Here is a 23,694-nt window from a genome sequence, read left to right as displayed (position 1 = left end):
TAACATGGAACAAAATAAGAAGCAACATTTAGGTTAAGAAATAAAAACAATACATGATATTGTGCTACTGGCAACTTCAGTAGTTTTATAAGGTAATGTAATAATAATAATGTACAGTATTCACCCTAAACTGAGGACTACGGTGTCTTCTTCGAGCTGCTTCTCCATATCTTAATGAATACATGTCTGATGTTTTTGACCTTTGTGGACTTAGACTTAGACAAACTTTAATGATCCGCAAGGGAAATTGTTCTTTTTTTTAAAAACATTTTTTATGATTAAAGTCACCAGAAATGACATTGAGTGCATCGGGGTGTTTGGTCTGTTGCCAAGCAACAGCGGCATGGATGGCGTCGCAAGCGGCAGACTCGTCTGCAGAAGGAGGGATGAAGATTACAGAAGTAAACTCCCTTGGCAAATAATATGGTCGAATTCGCAACAGCCAGAAGTTCGAAGTCCGGCATGCAAACACGCTCCTTTACAGTAATATGTCCAGGATTACACCACCTCGCGTGCGTCCAAGATGGCAATCCCACCGCCTTTCTTCTTACCGCTCATTCTGCATCAGTGTGGTGCAGACTCCCTCTGATACGCTCGTACTGCTCTACCAAGTCGGCTACACACTCCCTCATGTTTTCGATGATTTCTTTCTTTAATTTAATGACTATCATCCACTTCCTCTCAGCACTGTCCTTCACTCTCCCTTTGTTTTTTTTTAAATAATGGAAAAACAATGATCTGTATTAGGGACGTCCGATAATATCGGACTGCCGATAATATCGGCTGATAAATGCTTTAAAATGTAATATCAGAAATTATCGGTGTCGGTTTCAAAATTATCGGTATCGGTTTCAAAAAGTCAAATGTATGACTTTTTAAAACGCCGCCGTGTACACGGACGTAGGGAGAAGTGCAGAGCGCCAATTAACCTCGAAGGCACTCACATAATATCTACGGCTTTTCACACGCACAAGTGAATGCAACGCATACTTGGTCAACAGCCATACAGGTCACGCTGAGGGTGGCCGTGTAAACAACTTTAACACTGTTACAAATATGCACCACACTGTGAACCCACACACCAAACAAGAATGACAAACACATTTCGGGAGAACATCCGCACCGTAACACAACATAAACACAACAGAACAAATACCCGGAACCCCTTGCAGCACTAACTCTTCCGGGACGCTACAATATGCACCCCCCGCTACCCTCTACCCCAAAACCCCGCCCACCTCAACCTCCTCATGCTCTCTCAGGGAGAGCATGTCCCAAATTCCAAGCTGCTGTTTTGAGGCATGTTAAAAAAAAATAATGCACTTTGTGACTTTAATAATAAATATGGCATTTTTTTTTTCCATAACTTGAGTTGATTTATTTTGGCATCACAACAAAATTAGGCATAATAATGTGTTAATTCCACGACTGTATATATCGGTACCGGATGATATCGGAATCGGTAATTCAGAGTTGGACAATATCGGAATATCGGATATTGGCAAACAAATCCATTATCGGACATTTCTACTCTGTATATATATGCTAACGCTAGACCAAATGTTTATAACAACTAGCCGAGGGACAGCTCTTATCTCAAAACACTCTTAAGTTGAGGGGCGACTGAGCCTCGTTTTTGGCAAAATTTCCTAATAAAATACAAGACAAACACAAACATGAGATGAGTGTAAAGTGTTTCTCACTTTCTTTATCAAAGTTCTGGCACTCGCATCTTTCTTTGGCCCCACGGTGGTTTGTTTTGCGGTGGTACTCAGAGTGGATGATATTATTTAGTGGAAAGACACTAGTTTTTTTTCATGAGCAATGTTTGGCAACTCAGGTGGCGAAAAGTCTTTCCGTAAACTTGATCATTCGAAAAAAAAAAGCGCGTGTGGCGCCGCTTGTATTTTTCATAAGATCTGAGGACATGGGAATAGCTGCCTGAGTTTGGCGTATTTTTCAGTTTAGTGCTAAGGGAGGGAAAAAAGTGAGAGCCGAGAGGAAAACAATCATGGCTGACCTTGTTATGTTGCAGAAATGGCTGGCGGGATGGAGCAGGGGAAGTAGTGGGAATTAGAACGATCGCACGTCTCCCCAGCAGAGAGTCACCTTCCGGGTCACACTTGACAATTTGTTTTCACACCTGCCCAGATTTGTTTTCCATCTTTTTTTTACAGACCCCTAAGAAAGTTGTCAAAAAAACAAACAAACACATAGCATCCACACTGCGAAAAGTGAAATCTAAGTAAGATGAAATATGTCAAATAAGGGTGATATTTGCTTATTTTCTGTCTGATAAGATCATTCTTCTCACTAAGCAGATTTTATGTTGGAGTGTTTTACTTGTTTTAAGGGTTTTGGTCCTAAATGATCTCGGTAAGATATTACAGCTTGTTGCTGAGATTTTATACGGAGCCCCTTAAGGGACATGAGGGGAAATTTTTTTTAAATTATTTTATTTTATTTTTATTTTTTTTTTAGACATGGGTGCGCACGAGATACATGTCTAAAAAAAAAAATTAAAAAAAATTATAGAACTTTTTTCCCCCCATGTCCCTTTAGGGCAGGGGTCGGCAACCCAAAATGTTGAAAGAGCCATATTGGACCAAAAGTTAAAAAAAAATCTGTCTGGAGCCGCAAAAAATTAAAAGCCATATTACATGTGTCGTGAGATATAAATTTAATTAAGAGGACTTAAAGGAAACTAAATGACCTCAAATATACTTACAAATGAGGCATAATGCTGCAATATGTACATATCGCTAACCTAAATAGCATGTTAGCATCGATTAGATTGACACAAGTCAATAACATCAACAAAACTCACCTTTGTGCACTCATGCACAACGTTAAAAGTTTGGTGGACAAAATGAGACAGAAAAAGTGGCATAAAACACGTCCTAGAAAGTCGGAGAAAGTTATACATGTAAACAAACTACCGTAATTTCCGGACTATAAGCCGCACCAGCTAAATTCAGGGGAAAATACAGATTGCTCCATATATAAGCCGCACCCGACTATAAGCCGCACCTGACTATAAGCCGCACCAGCTAAATTTAGGGGAAAATACAGATTGCTCCATATATAAGCCGCACCCGACTATAAGCCGCAGGGTTTTGATGTGTAATTAGCGTAGTATATAGGGGTTCCTGCTACCACGGAGGGGATTGTCGGGACAGAGATGACTGTTTGGGAACGCAAAGCGTCCCATTTATTAACTATACATCTTTCAATCATTCAATCAAACTTTCACATCTTTGACATGGCGAACAGCATTCGTGCAGAGTACAAATAATACAACGCTGCAAAGTAATACAAAGTGCTCGCCTGTATGTTATCAAAATAACCAGCCTACTACCGGTATATGAAAAGTCAGTCTTTAATCATTGTGTCATCGTCTTCCTCCTGCGTACTAAAACCACCGAAATACTCTTTGTCGGTGTCGGAGAAGAACAGGCCGTATATAAGCCGCACCCTTGTATAAGCCGCAGGGACCAGAACGAGGGGAAAAAGTAGCGCCTTATAGTCCGGAAATTACGGTATACGGTGAGTTCAAGGACCGCCAAAATAAGTAGGACAAAACGGCGCTCGCCAAATACTTGAATCAGTGAAGCATATTTAATACAAACAGTGTGATTTATAACAATTAGGGAGGTTTGTGTCATGTTTGTCCTCCTACAGAAACCATACTAAAACAAAAAAATGGATTTTTTTCCCCTCATCTTTTTCCTTTCTTCATACATTTTTGAAAAATCTCCAGAGAGCCACTAGGGCGGCGCTAAAGAGCCGCATGCGGCTCTAGAGCCGCGGGTTGCCGACCCCCGCTTTAGGGGCTCCGTAATTTGATGAGCTATATTGAGTAAAACATGCTTGAAACTAGAATATCAACTGTTGCGTCATCAACACTCACAAGTATAAAACTACTTTTTTAAAGTCATCATTTCTTATTTCAAGCAGGAACAAAAAAATCATGACTGTGACACAATTGTGTCTCATAATTAAAACAGATGACAGCCAAATGGACTTTGCTGTTTTATTTTCAATGAAACAATAGAAAATGCGTATAATACTTAAACATGTGACATTTGAAACAATTTTGAACAGAAATAGTTCATGCACATTCAGGTAAATTCTTCAAAATTACAATAAAAAAAATGTTGGCCGGGGGCCGGGCTGTATATATGCGCACTAATTGACTGAAAGAGCACGCAATTGGCGCGATGATGTCATGTTATCCATGGAAAAATGCATTTTTAGACAATATGATTTGCCTGAGCGGCTAGGAGACCCCGAGAGTAACAAGCGGTTTCTTTTTTATTTAGAACAATACTTTAGTTTTTAGTATAAGTTTGCTGGTTCCAAGAAATGTAATGCCTAGCGCATATTATTATGTCAAGAAAATGGCATTAGCATTTACTTCATTTCAGAAATTGTTTCAACATATTGAGCAAAAAGGTCTAATTTTTTTTTCTACCAAGAAAAGTGCACTTGTTATTAGTGAGAATATACTTATTTTAAGGTATTTTGGGGTTCATTGAGGTATGCATATGTGTAAAAAAAAGGCTTTTTTAAAAAGATGGGTTTATAAGCCTTTTTTAAAAGCGTCCACAGTCTGTGGTGCCCTCAGGTGGTCAGGGAGAGCGTTCCACAGACTGGGAGCGGCCGAGCAGAAAGCCCGGTCTCCCATTGTTCATAGCTTTGTCCTCGGAGGTTGTTTTGGAAAGTCTTGACAAGCCGATTTTTCTTGTTCTATTAGCAGATAATTTTGCTTAGTTCAAATAAAATACCCCTCATTTTTGTATTTTTTTTCTTGTTTTTGAACACAAATTTTTTGCAGTGTAGCATCCAGATGTGCTCCGCGTGTATTTGCGTGAACACCGTTCTTTATCGCTTTCCTTTGTTATAGCAGCTAAATTAATCCTTCTAAGCCCCAAATGCCGGAAAAAAATCATTTAATGCCTGCAAAGGGATTAGAAGAAAAGGGCATCCCGTTTGGTACATGCATGATATATTCTGAGTGAGAGAATGCTTTCATTTTTGTGCAACGAACTGCACTGCAAAAAGTCAGTGTTCAAAAACAAATGAGGGGTATTTTATTTGAACTAAGCACAATTATCTACTAATACAACAAGAAAATTAGGCTTGTCAAGACTTTCCAAAACAAGTCAAATTAGCTAACCTCAATGAACCCAAAAATAGCTTAAAATAAGTATATTCTCACTAATAACAAGTGCACTTGTCTTGGTAGAAAAAAAAAAAAAAGAGACCTTTTTGCTCAATATGTTGAAAACAATTTTGTTATATGAAGTAAATGCTAGTGCCATTATCTTGACATAATGATATGCGCTCGGCATTACATTTCTTGAAACCAGCAAACTTATACTAAAAACTAATTTATTGTTCTTAATGGAAAGGCAACAAGGCAAGCGCTTGTTACTCTTGGGGTCTCCTAGCCGCTCAGGCAAATCATATGGTCTAAAAATGCATTTTTCCATGGATAACATGACATCATCGCGCCAAGTGCGTGCTCTTTCAGTCAGTGCAGTGGTCCCCAACCTTTTTGTAGCTGCGGACCGGTCAACGCTTGAAAATTTGTCCCACGGACCGGTGGGGTGGGGTGGGGGGGTGTATTTAATTTTTTTTTTTTTTTTTTTTTTTTTTTTTTTACATAAATAAATACAATCACGTGTGCTTACGGACTGTATCCCTGCAGACTGTATTGATCTATATTGATGTATAATGTATATATTGTGTTTTTTATGTTGATTTCCTAAAATAAAAATAAAAAATAAAAAATATTAAAAAATTAATTTCTTGTGCGGCCCGGTACCAATCGGTCCGCAGACCGGTACCGGGTGGTTGGGGACCACTGAGTCAGTGCACATATATACAGCCTGGCCCCCGGCCAAAAACATTTTAATTGTAATTTTGAAGAATTCATCTGAATGTGCATGAACTATTCTGTTCAAAATAGTTAGAAATGTCACATGTTAAATGTTTAAATATTAACTGTCAGTTAATGTACTGTGCCAACTGTACTACTATATGAGTACCTATTTTCTATTGTTTCATTAAAAATAAAACAGCAAAGTCAGTTTTGGCTGTCATCTGTTTTAATTATGAGACACAAAAGGTCAATAACTCATAACACCATTGATTTTAATTCATTATTATTTTTCGAGCAACGACACTTAAAAACAAATCACACAAAAATGATTGGGGATCCAAAAGGGTCCTACTCATTAAAGTGTCAAAAAATAAATTATATATATTTTTTTACTGTTTACTTTTAACACAATAATCTCGAGATCAACTTCAGATCTATCCGTCAATTATACGTTGTATTGTTGTTTATGTTTTTTGTTTAAAAAAACAACAACAACAAAAAAATTTTTTATATGGCAAACACGAAATATGCAACATTTTCCCCAAAAAATATCTAAAAGTGCAATATTTAATGTGACGTAATCGGAGCCTTGGATAGGTCAATCATTTATAATAACATTGATTTTGATTCATTATTATTTTTTAAAGAAAGAAACAGCCTGCATGGCAACTTTGTGTTGGTAGAGTAAACATTGCGACATTTTCTTGTTACATTTCACCTGTTTGCTCTTTTATACCACTTTTTTATGTTTTTCATTTTTTTAAATCATATTTTAAAATGGGCCATGGGGCCGTTAAAAAATGACCTGCCTTAAAACAAGTAAAACACTCTAACATAAAATCTGCTTAGTGATAAGAATGATCTTATCAGACAGAAAATAAGCAAATATCAGCCTTATTTGAGATATTTCATCTTACTTAGATTTCACTTTTTGCAGTGTGGCGACAAAAAAAAAACCCCAAGAAATGAGTGATGAGTACAAATAAAAGAAGGGCAGGGAAAAAAAGAGGTTTCATGTGGCTAAATGTCACTGCTAATGCGCTCCATTGAGGATAAGCAGCATGTATGACGGATAGTCTGGTAGTTGGCCTGAGGTGCAAAAGCTTTATTATGTATAAAAAAAATATATATATATATATACCATGAGATAAATGTGAAATGGTTGTGACACCTGAACATACACAAGAAATGATTAAGAAAAGGCTTGTAGATGCTTTACTTCACATGGAAGCAGAAAGATGAAAATGTAATAACAAAGAGGATGAGAAGTTGATGTCAAAGTTGGGCTTTAAACGTCCTAACTTCCGCGCCCAAGCTCCTGTGGACATTGTGGAAAAAGAGCAAACACGGAGCGAGGGTTAGTAGGCCATTTCCCCAGCCGGCCGGTCTTACGCAAGCACTTTCCGTGCATTCAGCAGACAAACTCAATAACTGGAAAGGGCAGCGCCAGGGACAAGGTTCCCGCCCCTCTCTCTGCGGACGCCATTACGGGGGCCTTTTTAACGCCGCCTGATGAGCAGCCTTCTCGGAGCAAACTGCAAACAGGCACACTGGAGCCCAACACAATAAAGCAACGCCGCTCCGACACCATTTTTTTTAGACGGACTCGTAAAAGATGGAAAACCCAATAAGTATAAAGGAAATTCGATCTATGGTTAAAGACAAGAGCGCTCACTTCTAAAGACAACAAAAAACCCAAATGTACAGTCGTGCCACAACTTACAAGCTTAGTCTGTGGAACGCTCTCCCTGACCACCTGAGGGCACCACAAACTGTGCATGCTTTTAAAAAAGGCTTAAAAATCCTTCTTTTTAAAAAAAGCCTTTTTTTTTTTTTTTTTTTACATTTATGCATACTAGTTCTAGCTATTTGGCTGTTCTAGTTTTTATTTGTATTTTTTTTAAAATTATTATTATTATTATTTTGTTTTAATACGTAGCACTTTGAGGTTGTTTACTCAATGTGAAGTGCTTTTTACAAATAAAATATATGATTTTTATTATTAAAAAACACTTGTGAAGTGAATTATATTTATATAGCGCTTTTCTCTAGTGACTCAAAGCGCTTTACATTGTGAAACCCAATATCTAGGTTACATTTTTTTTTTTAAACCAGTGTGGGTGGCACTGGGAGCAGGTGGGTAAAGTGTCTTGCCCAAGGACACAACGGCAGTGACTAGGTTGGCAGAAGCAGGGATCGAACCCGGAACCCTCAAGTTGCTGGCACGGTTGCTCTACCAACCGAGCTATACCGCCCCAATGTATGTTACACTTAACATGTAACATACCTTTTAGACACGTTTGGATAAGAAATATTGGTAACACTTTAGTATGGGGAACATATTCCAAGTAACACAGACTTAATTTAGAGTTATTTGGACACTAGGGGAACATATTTTAAGTAACAACAACTTAATTTAGAGTTATTTGGACACTAGGGGAACATATTTTAAGTAACAAAGACTTAATTTAGAGTTATTTGGACACTAGGGGAACATATTCTAAGTAACAAAGACTTAATTTAGAGTTATTTGGACACTAGGGGAACATATTTTAAGTAACAAAGACTTCATTTAGAGTTATTTGGACAGTAGGGGAACATATTCTAAGTAACACAGACTTAATTTAGAGTTATTTGGACACTAGGGGAACATATTCTAAGTAACAAAGACTTAATTTAGAGTTATTTGGACACTAGGGGAACATATTCTACGTAACACAGACTTAATTTAGAGTTATTTGGACACTAGGGGAACATATTCTAAGTAAAAAAGACTTAATTTAGAGTTATTTGGACACTAGGGGAACATATTCTAAGTAACAAAGACTTAATTTAGAGTTATTTGGACACTAGGGGAACATATTCCAAGTAACATAGACTTCATTTAGAGTTATTTGGACACTAGGGGAACATATTCTAAGTAACAAAGACTTCATTTAGAGTTATTTGGACACTAGGGGAACATATTCTAAGTAACAAAGACTTAATTTAGAGTTATTTGGACACTAGGGGAACATATTCCAAGTAACAAAGACTTCATTTAGAGTTATTTGGACACTAGGGGAACATATTCTAAGTAACATAGACTTAATTTAGAGTTATTTGGACACTAGGGGAACATATTCCAAGTAACAAAGACTTCATTTAGAGTTATTTGGACACTAGGGGAACATATTCCAAGTAACACAGACTTCATTTAGAGTTATTTGGACACTAGGGGAACATATTCCAAGTAACAAATACTTCATTTAGAGTTATTTGGACACTAGGGGAACATATTCTAAGTAACAAAGACTTAATTTAGAGTTATTTGGACACTAGGGGAACATATTCTAAGTAATAAAGACTTAATTTAGAGTTATTTGGACACTAGGGGAACATATTCTAAGTAACAAAGACTTCATTTAGAGTTATTTGGACACTAGGGGAACATATTCTAAGTAACAAAGACTTCATTTAGAGTTATTTGGACACTAGGGGAACATATTTTAAGTAACAGAGACTTAATTTAGAGTTATTTTGACACTAGGGGAACATATTCCAAGTAACAAAGACTTCATTTAGAGTTATTTGGACACTAGGGGAACATAATCTAAGTAACAAAGACTTAATTTAGAGTTATTTGGACACTAAGGGAACATATTCTAAGTAACAAAGACTTCATTTAGAGTTATTTGGACACTAGGGGAACATATTCTAAGTAACACAGACTTCATTTAGAGTTATTTGGACACTAGGGGAACATATTTTAAGTAACAAAGACTTAATTTAGAGTTATTTGGACACTAGGGGAACATATTCTAAGTAACAAAGACTTCCTTTAGAGTTATTTGGACACTAGGGGAACATATTCTAAGTAACAACGACTTAATTTAGAGTTATTTGGTTAGGGTTAGGTTTAGGGTGTATAATAAGGCCATGCAGAATAAGGCATTAATAATGACTATTAAGAGTCAATATGTTAGTAATTTAAATGTTAATAAGCAAATAATTAATGGTGAATATGTTACCCATACTAAAGTGTTACCGAAATATTGTATGACATAGCTTACTGCGAGGTTTGTTCTCCCGGGAAGCAATCGGACTATTCCGGACAAGGCGTGAAGGTAGGAACATATTTAATTATTCAACTAACACTCAACGAAGTACAAAAAAACAGACAACAACCTTAAGGCAAGCGTGCCTATCGCATGCGGAAGCTAAGGCAAAAAACTTAGGACATGAAACATGAAACTATAGACATGAAAACAACTAACCAAACTATGGGATGGAGCAACTAGCATAACTGTGGAATCAGACATGGAACGAGCATCATGAACTGAGCAATGACGCCAGAACGACTGACACGAAAAGATAGGCTTAAATAATGGTCTTCTTGATTAGAGCAAGTGCGTGTCCCGAACACCAGAGGCAGGTGAAACTAATAAGTCGCCATGGTAACTAAACATGGTCGTGGAACTGTGGACCAGCTCTATACTCTCGGCAGGGTCCTTGAGGGTGCATGGGAGTTTGCCCAACCAGTCTACCAGAGAAGGCTTTCGACCTTGTACCCCGGGAAGTCCTGTGGGGAGTGCTCAGAGAGTATGGGGTATCGGACTGTCTGATTGTGGCGGTCCGCTCCCTGTATGATCAGTGTCAGAGCTTGGTCCGCATTGCCGGCAGTAAGTCAACGGCCAAGGCTGTTCTTTGTCACCGATTCTGTTCATAACCTTTATGGACAGAATTTCTAGGCGCAGTCAAGGCGTTGAGGGGATCCGGTTTGGTGGCTGCAGGATTAGGTCTCTGCTTTTTGCAGATGATGTGGTCCTGATGGCTTCATCTGGCCAGGATCTTCAGCTCTCACTGGATCGGTTCACAGCCGAGTGTGAAGCGACTGGGATGAGAATCAGTACCTCCAAGTCCGAGTCCATGGTTCTCGCCCGGAAAAAGGTGGAGTGCCATCTCCGGGTTGGGGAGGAGATCCTGCCCCAAGTGGAGGAGTTCAAGTACCTCGGAGTCTTGTTCACGAGTGAGGGAAGAGTGGATGGTGAGATCGACAGGCGGACGGTGCGGCGTCTTCAGTAATGCGGACGCTGTAGTGATCCGTTGTGGTGAAGAAGGAGCTGAGCCGGAAGGCAAAGCTCTCAATTGACCGGTCGATCTACGTTCCCATCCTCACCTATGGTCATGAGCTTTGGGTTATGACCGAAAGGACAAGATCACGGGTACAAGCGGCCGAAATGAGTTTCCTTTGCCAGGTGGTGGGGCTCTCCCTTAGAGATAGGGTGAGAAGCTCTGCCATCTGGGAGGAGCTCAAAGTAAAGCCGCTGCTCCTCCACATGGAGTGGAGCCAGATGAGGTGGTTCAGGCATCTGGTCAGGATGCCACCCGAACGCCTCCCTAGGGAGGTGATTAGGGCACGTCCACGGTAAAGACCCAGGACACGTTGGGAAGACTATGTCTCCCGGCTGGCCTGGGAACTCCTCGGGATCCCACGGGAAGAGCTGGACGAAGTGGCTGGGGAGAGGAAAGTCTGGGCTTCCCTGCTTAGGCTGCTGCCCCCGCGACCCGACCTCGGATAAGCGGAAGAAGATGGATGGATGGATGGTAACTAAACAAACAAGAGAGCGCAAACAGGAACTGAAAGAGTCCAAAACTAACCAAAAATAACAAAAACATCATCCAGACCACAGATCATGACATTGATAGCAATTCAAAATGCGAGTTAGTGTCATTCCAAAAACTAATGACACGAGTAAACATGTTTGGTTCTCCCGAGCAGTTTTTCCAGGCTTGAGTATTCTAGATTTACACTTTGCAGATTTCCCATCTCCTTGTGTGTTGTTTTGTGCCAACCTTAGCCTTCCCAATTAGAAGAGTCGTTAATGAGACGCCAGGAAGACCTCCGTCTCCATCAAAGAGGGCCAAGCGAGAGCGCCATCAAGGTCGCTGCTGTAATTTGGAAAACAAGAGATACATGATTAGGGATTATGGGATGTTTAGTTGACGCTGCCTCCCCGTCGGCCCATCTGCCCATTCCATCCCCTCCCTCCCCCGGCTTTCATCTTGTCTTTCACTTTCTCTTTCTTCTGCGATTTCTGGGTTTTTTACATTCATACCCCATCTGCTGCCAAATCTCCCTGCCAAATCTCCCCCCCTCGTCTCCCAGCGTCTCTAACCTGGTCTTTTTTTTCATTCCTGCGCCTCAGGAGAAACTCTCCGAGGAAATGCACAGGCTGCTCGACTGCCCAGAAAAGACCAGCCCCCTGCCGGCGACTCAGACTGGGCAGGGATCCGCGATGCCGCCGCACGCCGACGTCAGCCCAGCAGACGCGGATGACGACAGAACCAAGCTGTTGTTGGAACGCCTCAAGAACCTCGAGGTATACTTCTCTACCTGCGTACCGATTCACACACACATTATACTCCGGAGTAGGGTTGGACGGTATACCGGTATTAGTTTAGTACCGCGATACTAATGAATCATAATTATACTTGCCAACCTTGAGACCTCAGAATTCGGGAGATTGGGGGGAGGAGTATATCTATACCATACCATACCATACCATACCATACCATACCATACCATACCATACCATACCATACCATACCATACCATACCATACCAACTTTATTTATAAAGCCCTTTAAAAACAAGCACAGTTGAAAAACAAAGGGCTGTACACCACAAAGAAATAGAGGCAAAGGACAGACTAAAAAATAACATTTAAAACAGAAATAAAAATACACATTGAAAAAGCAAATATAAATTACCCTAAGAACAGTTTGTTGGATAAAAAACAGTTTAAAAGTTAAAAACAGTTAAAAAAGTTAAAAGCTAAAAACAGTTTAAAGTCTCATGCTGGGTTAAAAGCCAGTGAATACAAATATATATATCTAGAATTCACTGAAATTCAAGTATTTCTTATATATATGTATATATATATATATATATACATTGCAAAAAGTCAGTGTTCAAAAACAAGAAAAAAAAATACAAAAATTAGGGGTATTTTATTTGAACTAAGCAAAATTATCTGCCAATAGAACAAGAAATTTCGGCTTGTCAAGACTTTCCAAAACAAGTCAAATTAGCTAATCTCAATCAACCCCAAAATACCTTAAAATAAGTATATTCTCACCAATAACAAGTGCACTTTTCTTGGTAAAAATTTTTTTTTGGACCTTTTGTCTCAATATGTTGAAAAATATTCTTCCTCCCGTCCATATAACCCGCCAATACAAATCAAACACCCGCACAACACACTCAATCCCACAGCCCAAAGTACCGTTCACCTCCCCAAAGTTCATACAGCACATATATTTCCCCAAAGTTACGTACGTGACAAGCACATAGCGGCACGCACGTACGGGCAAGCGATCAAATGTTTGGAAGCCGCAGCTCATGCGTACTCACGGTACCGCGTCTGCGTATCCAACTCAAAGTCCTCCCGGTAAGAGTCTCTGTTGTCCCAGTTACCCACAGGCCAATGGTAAAGCTTGACTGTCATCTTTTGGGAATGTAAACAATGAAACACCGGCTGTGTTTGTGTTGCTGCAGCCGGCCGCTAATACACCGCTTCCCACCTACAGCTTTCTTCTTTGCTGTCTCCATTGTTCATTGAACAAATTGCAAAATATTCACCAACACAGATGTCCAGAATACTGTGGAATTTTGCGATGAAAACAGACGACTTAATAGCCGGCCACCATGCTGTCCCAAAATGTCCGCTACAATCCGTGACGTCACGCGCAGGCGTCATCATACCGAGACGTTTTCAGCAGGATATTTGGCGGGAAATTTAAAATTGCACTTTAGTAATCTAACCCGGCCGTATTGGCATGTGTTGCAATGTTAAGATTTCATCATTGATATGTACACTATCAGACTGCGTGGTCGCTAGTAGTGGCTTTCAGTAGGCCTTTTTATAATACATTTTTCTACCACTTGTCCTTAATAATGTTGACAAAATAATAGGTGTATAAATGACACAATATGTTACTGCATATGTCAGCAGCTAAATTAGGAGCCTTTGTTTGTTTACTTACTACTAAAAGACAAGTTGTCTAGTATGTTCACTATTTTATTTAAGGACAAACTTGCAATAATAAACACATGTTTAATGTACCCTAAGATTTGTTGTTAAAATAAAGCCTATAATGCAATTTTTTTGTGGTCCCCTTTATATAGAAAAGTACCGAAAAGTACCAAAATACATTTTGGTACCGGTACCAATATATTGGTATCGGGACAACACTACTCTGGAGATAATTATTCAGCAGGGGCTCATTTCCTGTTGCTCTTTGAGACTGACATTTTGTCCCGTCACGCTACGCCACGTGATGGACGCCCTGCTGGAGCAAGGTGCTTTACATCTCTTGCATCTGCAGCCGACTCCTCCATTGACTATAGCTGAACCTGCTCCGTCCTCTGGGAACTTTTTTTTTATTGTTGTAGGTCAGAAAGCACCAACAATGATCCCATAACCTTTTGTACAATAGAACAAAGACGCATTATTTGCCGTGAACTAATTCAGGAGGTCCTCGGTCTACGTACGAGTTTCTTTCCCAGGTGTAAGTAACTGATTGAACTCCATGTCCTGTTTTTTAATCGAGGAATGTGAAAAAACCCAAAACCAGTGAAGTTGGCACGTTGTGTAAATGGCGAATAAAAACAGAATACAATGATTTGCAAATCCTTTTCAACTTATATTCAATTGAATAGACTGTTGAGTTTGAATGCTCATCAAACTCTTATAGGGAACATCCCACAGGTGAACAGGCTCATTGGGAACAAGTGGGTGCCACGATTGGGTATAAAAGCAGCTTCCATGAAATGCTCAGTCGTTCACAAACAAGGACGGGGCGAGGGTCACCGCTTTGTCAACAAATGCCTGAGCAAATTGCTTAAGAACAACATTCCTCAACCAGCTATTGCAAGGAATTTAGGGATTTCGCCATCTACGCTCCGTAATATCATCAAAAGGTTCAGAGAATCTGGAGAAATCCCTGCACGTAAGCGTTGATATTACGGACCTTCGATCCCTCAGGCGGCACTGCATCAAAAAGCGACATCGGTGTGTAAAGGATATCACCACATGGGCTCAGGAACACTTCAGAAAACCTGTCAGTAACTACGGTTCGTCGCTGCATCTGTAAGTGCAAGTTAAAACTCTACTACGGGGGCGGCGTGGCGTAGTGGGTAGAGCGCCCGTGTCAGAAACCTGAGGGTTGCAGGTTCGCTCTCCCCACCTCTGAAGCTTAGAGGTGACAGAGCTTTCGCCGCTGCTGCTCCCAAGCTCTGGAACGACCTACCTCTGAGTGTTAGACAAGCCTCCTCTCTTCCTGTTTTTAAATCTCTCTTAAAAACATACTTTTATTCCATGGCTTTTAACACTGAGTGATATCCATCCTGCAATGGCGCCCCATAATACACCTGCTGTGAACCTGTTTTTATGTTTTTATGTTTTATTTATTTGTTTTTTATCGTGTTCTGTTTGTGTTGTGTTGTGTTTGCTCAGTTCTCGTATTATCTTTTAAACTGCCCATTGTACAGCACTTTGGCTACCCCCGTGGTCAATTTCAAATGTGCTTTATAAATAAAGTTGATTTGATTTGATTTGATTTACCATCCAAAATCGCTGCCGTTGTGTCTTTGGGCAGGACACTTCACCCTTGCTCCCGGTGCGGCTCACACCGGTGAATGAATGATGAATGAACGATAGGTGGTGGTCGGAGGGGCCGTAGGCGCAAATTGGCAGCCACGCTTCCGTCAGTCTACCTCAGGGCAGCTGTGGCTACGAAAGTAGCTTACCACCACCAGGTGTGAATGAATGATGGGTTCTCACTTCTCTGTGAAGCGCTTTGAGTGTCTAGAAAAACGCGATATAAATCTAATCCATTATTATTATTATTATTATGGAAAGCGAAAGCCATTTATCAACAACACCCAGAAACGCCGCCGGCTTCGCTGGGGCCGATCTCATCTAAGAAGGACTGATGAAAAGTGTCCTGTAGATGTAGTAGAATTTCTGACCTTTGAACTATATTTCGTGTCTATAAAGAATGTCTGCTCATTTAATTTCTCTTCTATTCTATACCATTGAATAGACCTGATGTAGGACAAAGTTGAATATGAAGTCGTGCCAACCTGTCTATAAAATGTTTTGATTGTCTAAGTATGATTAAGGGATTCAAGGATGTTGCAAAACAAACATGTCAAAAACCACAAGACCGTGACGCACGAGGAAAACAGATAAAATGGCCAGGAGACCAGGACTCTGAGAGATTTATTTTTTGTGTGTCCTCCGGAGGACGTTTTGTTTGTCTGCAGGGACAGCTCAATCCGACTTGCACTTTTGACTAAGGGTAAATAAACTTTTTGTACTAAACTCACTTTTGTTGCTGTTTAAGCGTCGGACAATCCACTACATAGTCTGACGAGCCCACATTTCAAATTGTTTTTGGAAACCGTTGACGTCGTGTCCTCCGGAGGATAAGAACAATCTGAAAGTGTAAAAGGCATCATCTGTGATGGTATGGGGGTGTATTAGTGCCCAAGACATGGGTAACTTACCCATCTGTGAAGGCACCATTAATGCTGAAAGGTACATACAGCTTTTGGAGCAACATATGTTGCCATCCTGGACCATCATGGTCTTGGGTATGACGTTAAACTACATCCAGGCATGAGATGGGAGGTTGTGTGTGGGGTTAGTGAGTCCCAACTAACGTCTATAAAATGCACACAAAGAACTGTTTGCACCTTCTCTTGTGACTGGCGGGTGGTCAGCGCCATAAAGCTGAGTGGGTCCCTGGGTAATTGGGGCGCGGACAACCAACAGGACAGACTAAGTTCAACAGCCCAGTAAGGCAATTAGTCTAGGAGAAGGATCTCTGACATAAAATACCCCTTCCAACCCGCACCAAGCCAGCGTGGAAGGTGTAGGCTAATAACCAGCATGAAGAGTACGCCAAGAAGACGGCCCCCAGTCCCTAGCAGTTCCAGAGCTCCAGACCAAGATGGCGGTTCGTTAAGGCAAGGAACAGGGGGTGCTAAGAGATCGTTCACTATGGCAGAAACATGCTGAGGCTTTCGTCCAGCAGTGGACTGACAACGGCTGATGATGATGATGTTGCCATCCAAGCAACATTATCACGGACGCCCCTGATTATTTCAGCGAGACAATGCCAAGCCTAGGGGTTGTACGGTATTAGTACCACGATACTAATGAATCATTTACGGTACTATACTGCCTCTGAATACCAAAATATTGGTATCGGGACAACACTACCAGGAACACAACGGCCATGGTAAGGATGGTGGATACGAACCCGGAACCCTGGAGTTGTTTGCACGGCCGCTCTACTACCCGAGCTCCTTGTTTGTGAGCCTCTTCTACAAGAGGTGCTTAAAGTGCTCCTTGAGAGAATCACTTGTTCCTTGTTACATTTGTGCTCATCTCCTAAGCTTTAGGGATTTAATTATCCTCTTCTCTCGGAATCTTTGGGGCTATAATTACGCTCTCTGCGGCGTTCCCAATGAGGGATGGCGAGCTCCTCCTAAAGGGCAGAGGGTGAGCGGCGCCAGGCCGGCTGACAGCTCCTAACACGCTGCCGGCCTCTGACAAATTGAAAACCCCCAGAGATCAATAGTGCTCTGACTGGTCCCTCGTCAATTGGAGGAGATATTCTTATTAGATCTGAACCCCAAAAGTTCAACATCATGACTCGCGTTCCCTTGACCTTTTCCTCTGTAGTACCTCGGAGAGTTTTATCGGCCGCGCTGCCTCGACGTTGACCTTTCATCGCTGTGTTCACCTCCTTCACCGTGTTGCATCGCACGCACGGCCGTGGTCAAGAGTTGACGTGCACTTGTAAAGAACATCATGTCATGGCTGTCTTGAGTTTCCAATCATTTCTACAACTCTAATTTTGTTGTGATAGAGTGATTGGAGCAGGGCCGGCCCGTGGCATAGGCCGTATAGGCAAATGCTAAGGGCGCCGTCCATCAGGGGGCGCCACGCCAGTGCCACAAATGTTGGAGAAAAAAAAAAAAAAAAAAGTTGGTACTATTATTTCTAAATACAAAAAATAATCCCACGTTAATTAAAATGCAAAGTAAAGCCTATTTAATAGAAATATTATTTGTTACAACATTACGCCCCCCCCCATCCCCCGCACGGTGCGCCCCCTCCCTTCCCGTATCATGACTCTTACCACATCAAAAAATCAACACAAGATGTCAAAACGGCCAAAACTGTCAGGTGCCCAGGGAAGAAAAAATAGAAAAGAAGAGGAGGAGAAACGAGAAAAAGACAGAGGTAGCAGGTAGGTAACGTTAGCCTACATGAAATTATTTGTCTGTTACAGAATGTGATAGTAACCTGGCTTTTTAGCATTAAGCTAATGTTACATGATTCGGCAATTGCTAATCAATAAATAGCTAGTTCTGTTTTAACGTCGGGTTAATATTGTGGAGGGGGCTAAATTGTTATGGAAAATAATAATGTAACGTTAGGTGATTACAGTACTCCCACCTTACATTCCTCAGGGACATTTGTATTAGATCTCTTAAGCAGGTGTTTTTTGTTTACATTGTTATTGCCTTCTGGTTAGCTAATGTTTGCCCTGCAGGTAATAGTCACTTTTCCACCCCTTTATATATCAGGTATAGTTGGAAACCTAGTTGTTAAAGTGCACATCATTAATGTTAATTAAGCAATATCACATGAGAGGAAATGCTTTTTTTAAATTTGAGCACTGCTGTGATTCGGTTAAAGATAATCATAACATAACATTCTCATATAATATGTTAATTTGCCTTCTTTAAGTAAAAAAAAAAAGGTCAAAGACAAAGCTATTCGGTTTCTTGTGAGTATATACACTTCTTGCCTAGGGCGCCAGATTGGTTAAGGCCAGGCCTGGATTGGAGCACATACTTGTTGGTCACAAAAAAACATTCATAAAGTTTGCTTCTTTTATGAATTTATTATGGGTCTACTGAAAATGTGAGCAAATGTGCTGGGTCAAACGTATACATACAGCAATGTTAATATTTGTTTACATGTCCCTTGGCAAGTTTGTCCATGTGATGTCAAGTGAAACAAAAATTGAGCTGTTTGGCCACAATACTCACCAATATATTTGGAGGAGTGGTCAAAAATTCACCCAGAAGCTTGTGGATGGCTACCAAAGGCACCTTATTTGGAGGTAATCCTCCTTTTTCATTGTCCCATTTAGTTCCATTGGCAGCAAAACAGGCCCAGAGCATAATACTACCACCAACATGCTTGACGGTAGGAATTGTGTTCCTGGGATTAAAGGCCTCACCTTTTCTCCTCCAAACATATTGCTGGTGTCATTAAAAGTGAGAAAAAGACTGCTTTTAGTTAATTTTTTTTGTTTTTGTATTTGTTGTTTGTAATTGGCTTTTAATATTCATTTACTTCAAGTTATTACAATATGTTTCTATATACATATTTATTTAACTGTATTTATTCATTATGGCCAAAGGGGGCGCATTTCAATTTCTTACATTGCCAATACATTTGTGCAATATTATGACAAAAGTTGGAATTTTACTCAACGGTCAAAATTTTACAAGAAAAGCTTAACATTTTGGCAATTTTATGAAAAGAGTCGTAATTTTACTCGACAAAAGTAAATTTATGAGAAAACTTTAACATTTTGGTAATATTACAATAATAATCGGAAATTTATTTGGAAAAATGATGACAAAAGTCATAATTTTACTCCAAAAAATGTCACTGTTTTACAAGAAAAATAAAAGTCTGAATTTTATATGACATATGTCACCCTTTTGCATTAAAAAGTAATCATTTGACATAAAAAACTAATAATTTTACAAGAAAATATTGCAATATTACAGAAACAGAAAGAATATGAGAAATCGTTCCCAATTTTACAAGAAAAAAATCTAACAAAAAAAAAAAAGAGTCGTAATTTTACTCGACAAAAGTCACCATTTTATAAGAAAACTTAAAATGTTGGCAATATTATAACAATAATTTGGAATTTTACTTGGCCAAATTATGACAAAGGTCATAATTTTACTCCAAAAAATGTCACTGTTTTACAAGAACAACGGCAAAAAAATGGCAATAATGTGATAAAAGTCAGAATTTTATTTGACAAATGTCACCCTTTTGCATTAAAAAGTAATCGTTTGACCAAAAAAAGTAATAATTTTACGAGATATTGTGGCCAAACAGTTCAATTTGTGTTTGATCTGACATCACATGGACAAAGATACGACCTTCTGGAGGAAAGTTCTGTGGTCAGATGAAGCACAAATGGAGCTGTTTGGCCACAATACCCAGCAATATGTTAGGAGGACAAAAGGTGAGGACTTTAATCCCAGGAACACCCTTCCTGTTGTCAAAAAATAAAAAAATAACTAAAAGCAGTCATTTTCTCACAATGTGTCGCCTTTTTTCTTATAAAATTGAGAACAATTACTCATATTCTTTCTGTTTCTGTAATATTGCAATATTTTCTCGTAAAATTATTACTTTTTTATGTAAAATTATTACTTTTTTATGTAAAATTATTACTTTTTAATGCAAAATGGTGACGTTTGACATAAAATTCTGACTTGTATCACAATATTGCCTATGTTTTTGTTGTTCTTGTAAAACTGACATATTTTGAGTAAAATGATGACTTCTGTCCTAATTTTGTCAAGTAAAATTCCGATTATTATTATAATATTGCCAAAATGTTTAAGTTTTCTTATAAAATTGGGACTTTTGTTGAGTAAAATTGCCAAAATGTTAAGCTTTTCTTGTAAAATTGTGACTGTTATTGAGTAAAATTCCAACTACTATCATATTTCACAAATGTTCAGTTTTTCTTGTAAAATTTTGACTTTTATTATAATACCGCCAACATTTTAAGTTCCATCCATCCATTTTGTCCCTCTTTGGGGTCGTTTTCTTGTGAAATTGTGACTTTTTTCTTGTGAAATTCCAACTCAGTTTTCACAACAAGCTTTTTTATATTTGCATAGCATGTATATATTATTATTGTTGTAAATAGAAATCTTTATATATCTAGAAAGGTTGGTTCTAAAGAGTTAGGCATTATCCGGAGGTCTCGAGAAGGTAAAACATACAAGAATGAGCGTGTGTGTGTGTGTGTGTGTGTGTGTGTGTGTGTGTGTGTGTGTGTGTGTGTGTGTGTGTGTGTGGATGGCTACCAAAAGAGACTCATTGCAGTGGAACTTGCCAAGGGACATGTAAGCAAATATTGTATGTATGTATACTTTTGACCCAGCACATTTGCTCACATTTTCAGTAGACCCATAATAAATTCATAAAAGAACCAAACTTCATGAATGTTTTTTTCATGACCAACAAGTATGTGCTCCCATCACTACATCACAACAAAACAAGAGTGGTAGAAATGATTGGAAACTCAAGACAGCCACACTGCAAAAAGTGAAATCTAAGTAAGATGAAATATCTCAAATAAGGCTGATATTTGCTTATTTTCTGTCTAATGAGATAATTATTCTCACTAAGCATGTTTTATTAAGTTAGAGTCTTTTACTTGTTTTAAGGGTTTTGTTCCTAAATGATCTCAGTAAGATATTACAACTTGTTGCTGAGATTTGATGAGCTATATTGAGTAAAACATGCTTGAAACTAGAATATCAACTGTTGCAAAGCTGTGTCATCAACACTCACAAGTATAAAACTACTTTTTTAAAGTAATAATTTCTTATTTCAAGCATGAAAAAAAAAAAATCATGATTTTGACACAATTGTGTCTCATAATTAAAACAGATGACAGCCAAATGGACTTTGCTGTTTTATTTTCAATGAAACAATAAAAAACACGTACTCATATAGTAGTACAGTTGGCACAGTACAGTAAACTGACAGTTAATATTTCAACATTTAACATTTCGAACAATTTTGAACATAAATAGTTCATGCACATTCAGATGAATTCTTCAAAATTACAATTTAAAAAATTTGGGCTGGGGGCCGGGCTGTATATATGCGCACTAATTGACTGAAAGAGCACGCACTTGGCGCGATGATGTCATGTTATCCATGGAAAAATGCATTTTTAGACCATATGATTTGCCTGAGCGGCTAGGAGACCCCGAGAGTAACAAGCGCTTGCCTTGTTGCCTTTCCATTAAGAACAATAAATTAGTTTTTAGTATAAGTTTGCTGGTTTCAAGAAATGTAATGCCGAGCGCATATCATTATGTCAAGATAATGGCACTAGCATTTACTTCATTTAAGAATATTTTTCAACATATTGAGCAAAAAGTTTGTTTTTTTCTACCAAGAAAAGTGCACTTGTTATTAGTGAGAATATACTTATTTTAAGCTATTTTTGGGTTCTAATTTGACTTGTTTTGGAAAGCCACATTTTCTCATTCTATTGGCAGATAATTTTGCTTAGTTCAAATAAAATACCCTTAATTTTTGTATTTTTCTTCCTTGTTTTTGAACACTGACTTTTTGCAGTGCATGACATTATATACCTGACAAGTGTATGTAAACTTTTGACCACGGCTGCAAACCATATTAGCACTGCCTGAACCTACCACGTTTTGCCACCAGGAGAGGAACTCATCCCTGGCCTTGGAGAATGAAAGCCAACGGGAGCAGTATGAACGCTGTCTGGATGAGGTGAGTGGCGTCCTTCACATCCCAAGGTTAACCAGTGAAACACGCTGTCCGTGCGCTCTGTAGAAAGTTGAAAAAACGTGTACGTTTTCGTTAAAAGAAGAAGAAAACAAGACAAGGATGAGTGCACTGTGGTTGTTTGTGAGCCTGTGCTGCTCAGGGAGCAACATGAGGCAAACACTGCTGGCTGAATCACAGTGAGTGGGAGTTCTCATGGAGACGGCATCAGCATGCGCTGGAGGGTGAAGGAGATTGGAGATGAAAGTGGCTGATTAAAGTAGCTTATTGTCTACACGGGGCTTGCAGAGCATTTGGCCAAACACATTAAGCGCTCAAATTATTTACAGACACCAGGGCCGGCCCGTGGCATAGGCCGTATAGGCAAATGCTAAGGGCGCCGTCTATCAGGGGGCGCCACGCCAGTGCCACAAATGTTGGAGGAAAAAAAAAAAAAATACCAAAAAAAGTTGGTACTATTATTTCTAAATACATAAAATAATCCCACGTTAATTAAAATGCAAAGTAAAGCCTATTTAATAGAACAACATTACGCCCCCCCCCCCCCCCCCCCTCCCCCCGCACGGTGCGCCCCCTCCCTTCCCGTATCATGACTCTTTTTGGACGTCACCACATAAACAAAAATCAACACAAGATGTCAAAACGGCCAAAACTGTCAGGTGCCCAGGGGAGAAAAAAGAGAAAAGAAGAGGAGAAACGAGAAAAAGACAGAGGTAGCAGGTAGGTAACGTTAGCCTACATGAAATTATTTGTCTGTTACAGAATGTGATAGTAACCTGGCTTTTTAGCATTAAGCTAATGTTACATGATTCGGCAATTGCTAATCAATAAATAGCTAGTTCTGTTTTAACGTCGGGTTAATATTGTGGAGGGGGCTAAATTGTTATGGAAAATAATAATGTAACGTTAGGTAATTACAGTACTCCCTGGTGTACAGTAATTTGTAAGTCATTCTAGTTAATGCAATATTAAAAAGCACAAATAGAGAACTCTGTAGGATCCCCTTTTTTTGTAATATAGTTGTTAAAGTCATACTGGTTTGATATCTTGTTTTGTGCAGTGCCTTATTGATATTGTATTTTTAATTTATTTTATGCAACTTGTTGACACGTTTTATTTTGTGTTTATGCATGTAAAAAA

At 39.3% G+C, this 23,694-nt stretch overlaps 1 protein-coding gene across 9 annotated transcripts in view; it reads left to right on the top strand.

The window, feature by feature from the left end:
* Nucleotides 1-23,694, top strand: part of LOC133660024 (nck-associated protein 5-like) — a 254,191-nt gene that overhangs the window by 168,392 nt on the left and 62,105 nt on the right. For all 9 annotated transcript variants that reach the window (XM_062063058.1, XM_062063066.1, XM_062063050.1 and 6 more), the window contains 2 exons: nucleotides 12,076-12,249; nucleotides 22,471-22,539. In XM_062063058.1, the coding sequence (XP_061919042.1) occupies nucleotides 12,076-12,249; nucleotides 22,471-22,539 (243 nt within the window). The remainder of the gene's footprint in view (nucleotides 1-12,075; nucleotides 12,250-22,470; nucleotides 22,540-23,694) is intronic.

The sequence above is a fragment of the Entelurus aequoreus genome, linkage group LG01, assembly GCF_033978785.1.
Source record: "Entelurus aequoreus isolate RoL-2023_Sb linkage group LG01, RoL_Eaeq_v1.1, whole genome shotgun sequence".
Taxonomy (NCBI): Eukaryota; Metazoa; Chordata; class Actinopteri; order Syngnathiformes; family Syngnathidae; genus Entelurus; species Entelurus aequoreus.
This window is presented reverse-complemented; position numbering and strand designations above follow the sequence as displayed.